Genomic DNA, 4110 nt, shown 5'->3' with positions numbered 1-4110 from the left:
CTTCTTTTCTTGGCTGTGTTCTTTGTAATGCTGGGGCCAATATCACATTTTTTACAGCACATTCCTATCCAGTGGCACATTGAGTTTTTCAGGTTTTTTTCTACAGGTATAGATAAACTCTCTGCAACTGGTGGCAGCTGAGCTCTTGCAGCCATAATTAGGGGTGAACTGGGTGCTTTTAAAAATACCTTTCCTCATGGCTGGCTGTGTAGAGTAGGTTGTGCTTATCAACCTGGTCGAGAGGGAGGAGGCAGTGAATAACTTGAGAGGTGAAAGTTAGCTATCCAATTAATATTTCAAAATACATAAATGGCAAGGATTTGTTTGCTGGGTGAAGCTAGGCATCAATCTATGGAGACACCTTCTGAGTTACAACATATTGCACTATGACAGCAATTCTCCACAATACAGTAGGATTTATTAATAGAAAATACGTCAATATGAGTTTGTCTTTGTACATGTTAGCAACATGTACAGTGAAACACATTTTTTTTCTCAATCTATATTGTTATAGTTCTTTTGTGTTATCTGACATAACCATTTATATTTTGGGCTTAAATATGTTATTTGTCAAAATGTACTTTCAGTGTTAATATACCTTTAAAATCATAGTTTATCTTTTAAATATTGAATTCATATTTCTCAAATCAATATTGCTCATGTTAGTGCAAATTTGTTAATCTTGAGATAGGTTAACCATTCCTTCCAGACCATAAACAGCATTTAATAAAACAGTGAGATTTATATAGCTCTACACAGCTGAACAAGATTCTAATACGAAGCTTGTTAAAAAAAAAATCCGACATTGTACAGTACATCAATTGCATTTTATACATTTTTTTTGGAACAGTTTTGTTTCTTCTCTATTTCTGTGTGTGATTTAGTACAAGAATGAAGGGAACAGCAATAGGCAAGGATACTTTCCTCAATATTAAAAAGAATGCATCATATATATCTTGCTCAGTATGGTGGCAGTGTTGGATTTCCAAGCCTGGAAAAGAAGCCAGGTAATTCAACACCTTCTCAAAACTCAGTACAGCAAGAGTGAACAATATCAGTTGGAGCACTTGCCACTACAGAAGAATGGAAACAAAACAACACAAAGTATAGACAAAAGTTATTTTATGCCACTTCATCGATCCAGAATCTCTCACTTGAGCAATGGTCAACATTTGACTCCGAGTAGTTCCAAAGAGGAGCTGAAAGGGGGCAATGTGGGCATCTCAGTAGTTTGAAGAATGGAAATAAATCCAACTTACAATAACTCCCTGTCCTAAGGACTTCAAACAGAACGACGCATCCCCTTGTCCTGTCGGCAAACCTGTGCCTGGAGAATTGCACCAGCCTGGTGTTCATCAGGCAGTCAAGAAGAACTTCCAGTTGTGAGTGACATTCTTTATTAAAAAAAAGTTTTTATACTGAAAATGTGCTTTGTTCAAAAGAGCACTGCAAATGTCACTTATTAAAACCAATGTAATAAATAAAATATAAACAACCTGTGTCCAAAACTATGAATAATATTTGTATCTACCTCACTATACATCCGGCCCACTGTGCCCCTCCCACCCACCCTTTCTGAAATGTTTTAAAAATTTTTTTGCATGCGATTTTTTTTCCCGTTTACTACAAAGAGCAAAGGTTACATATCGTACACTGGGAAAAGCTGCCAAAAAAGATTAAACTATAGTCCTAGATTACTGATAAACCAATTCTACATCACAATACTCGCCTGCATGAACTACTTGGGCTGTGTCCTATAGAGCAGGCGATGACTTGCGAGAGACTTCTCCCCCTGCGCACAGCCAGGTGTGCCAGGTGATGTTAAGACTATTACAATGACTAATCACAGAAATGTTTGCAACCTAACACAAATTCCTTATTTGTAATTTAAGCAATTTACAACTACTCCATTTGTGGTGGGTCTTATGCTCTGAAAACTGTATGCTGAACTGTTGTCTCAATCACAGAAATGAAGAAATACTTGATTATTTTTTCCTTCCAGAATCCCTAGAGCTAAGAGGAATATGCCAGTTCTTCTGGCCTCCTAGCCTAGCTAGCTTTTCTTTTTAAATAAATAAAAATTCTCTGTCCCTTACATTTTTTAGAATTTTACTTTAAATGCACAGAAATGGTCTGTATCTTTCATATTTGAGGAATGTGTTCTGGATGTTGGGTTTTCTTTTTGGTATGGGTTAAAATAAATGATTGTCCTAATGGTTCAAGAGTTGGACCCTTCAGTAGTCTAAAGAGTTTGGAGAGTCCAGACTTAAGTCTGTTGAGCCTTTGTTTTCCATTCCCTCAGGGAGATGGCAAGATCAAACTCTGCCTTTCTTGAGCACTTACTGGTTGGTGGCTGGAGAGTAATGAAATTTCCTGAAAAGAAGATCAAGAGATGCTATTTTAAAGAAAATGACACCTAGGGGTGATGGAGTCTGTGAAAAAAATTTGGTTACCCCTTCCTTCGTGAGCATGTGGCCTAACAATGTTGAATTGCTATCAATGGTTAAGAAAGTGAGTAAGAGAAAGCACATACTGGAGTTTCCACTGTTTAAAAGAACTGAAAATCAAATAAAAATTGAAGCTGGAACAAGGAGAACATTGGATGAAAAGAAGTCTTACGCCACACAAACACACACACTCAAACACACGCACGGAATACTATGCATACGTGGACACACACAAGTAAGAATGTGTATTTGTATGGTAGGTTCTTGGAAATAGACATTCTTAGCAAATATGGATGACAGATCAATTGTAATTTATTTTCTTTTAACACTGTATCATCATAAAGAAAACTGGTATAAATGAAAAAAATCTATTTCAAATATCTACATCTAAAATTTTAGGCAGTGAAAAAGCACTTTGTTGACAAGGAGTGTGGAATGATGAATGTTAATTGTCAGAAACTGCTGAATGCCTTTTTTTTTTTTAAGTTGCCACAAACAAATTCACATATCAGAACAAACAATACTGCTAAATATTCCTTTTTGTTTTTTTGATATTTTTTCAATTTTTTTTTGTTAAAACGCACCGGGGAAAAGAAAACAAAAAACTGGAAATTCATACATCTTTCAAAATTTGAAATTGAAGCAATATTTAGAACCATAGATGAAGAAACACTGTGGCATTGGTGTAATATACACAATGCACCTTTTTTTTTTTATCTGTAATGTACATCAAATACTTTACAACAATGCATTAACAAAAGGCAAGAAACATCTTGCTGTACAGAGGAAACCCCAAATGCAACTTGAAGCCTAGATTCACAATGAATGAGGATATTAAACAAAGTGTGAGAAGCTGTTCCCCATAAAGTATGTACGCTGCTCAGTAACTTGTGCTTAACTCTTGACCCACATCCACTGTCATGTTCTTCCTCCTTCCTTCAGCCACATTCAATATACAGCACTGAACTTTAAACTCTACAGGCCAACAGTAAAGTTGCCCCACACTTTAAAATATATATATGTATATATATTTCTTTCTAATTACGCGCAGGTTTAGCTTTCGTATCTTTTAGCCTTCTAAAAAAATCTCTTATTTTTTTCCATACTTGTTATCTGTGCCTTCCTATGGAACAGGCTTTAACAAACTAAATTTGCAGGAAAAAAAATGTCTTGTGGTATGCATGCACATGCACAGTTCCTGGAGCTTTTGTATCTGCCCAAGTCTCAAACCCAGGAGTCGGGAGAGGCTGGATAGTGGCTTGTTTCATAGTTAAGTTCACTATAGGGACGAGCAGCTGAATAGAAGTCGACGTAGTTGCCAGTTGACTTTAGTCCCAGGTGCATGTTGTATTCACTTGCAGGTGGACGATGATGCACTTGGTCCTCAAAGAAGGACTCGTCATAGTTTCTTGTTGAATTCTGAAATGGCTGATATGGTTCATAATCTTTTCTGCTGGGCTCCTGTGGAACTGGCTGTGTTGAAACCTGAAAGACAGTAACACCCATGGCTTGTTAGATATGACTTACTGTGGGCAACAGGATGGAAGAAGGAGTAAATCTCACTAATGTTTATCATGCTGGAAATAGAGTTGTGCATTATCTTAACATCTGCTCAAAGTAATGCTTGGTAGTGAATTAATTCCACACCCTGTCATTTTATTTC

The 4110-nt window shown here is 36.6% G+C and overlaps 1 protein-coding gene across 1 annotated transcript in view; it reads right to left on the bottom strand.

The window, feature by feature from the left end:
- Window positions 1-2741: 2741 nt before the first annotated feature.
- LOC103803958 (catenin delta-2-like) overlaps window positions 2742-4110 on the bottom strand; it is a 73753-nt gene continuing 72384 nt past the window's right edge. Inside the window, exon 9 of the mRNA XM_009076540.1 lies at window positions 2742-3932. Within this exon, the coding sequence (XP_009074788.1) occupies window positions 3672-3932 (261 nt within the window). The 3' untranslated portion in view covers window positions 2742-3671. The remainder of the gene's footprint in view (window positions 3933-4110) is intronic.

The sequence above is a fragment of the Acanthisitta chloris genome, unplaced genomic scaffold (assembly GCF_000695815.1).
Source record: "Acanthisitta chloris isolate BGI_N310 unplaced genomic scaffold, ASM69581v1 scaffold6356, whole genome shotgun sequence".
Classification (NCBI taxonomy): domain Eukaryota; kingdom Metazoa; phylum Chordata; class Aves; order Passeriformes; family Acanthisittidae; genus Acanthisitta; species Acanthisitta chloris.
This window is presented reverse-complemented; position numbering and strand designations above follow the sequence as displayed.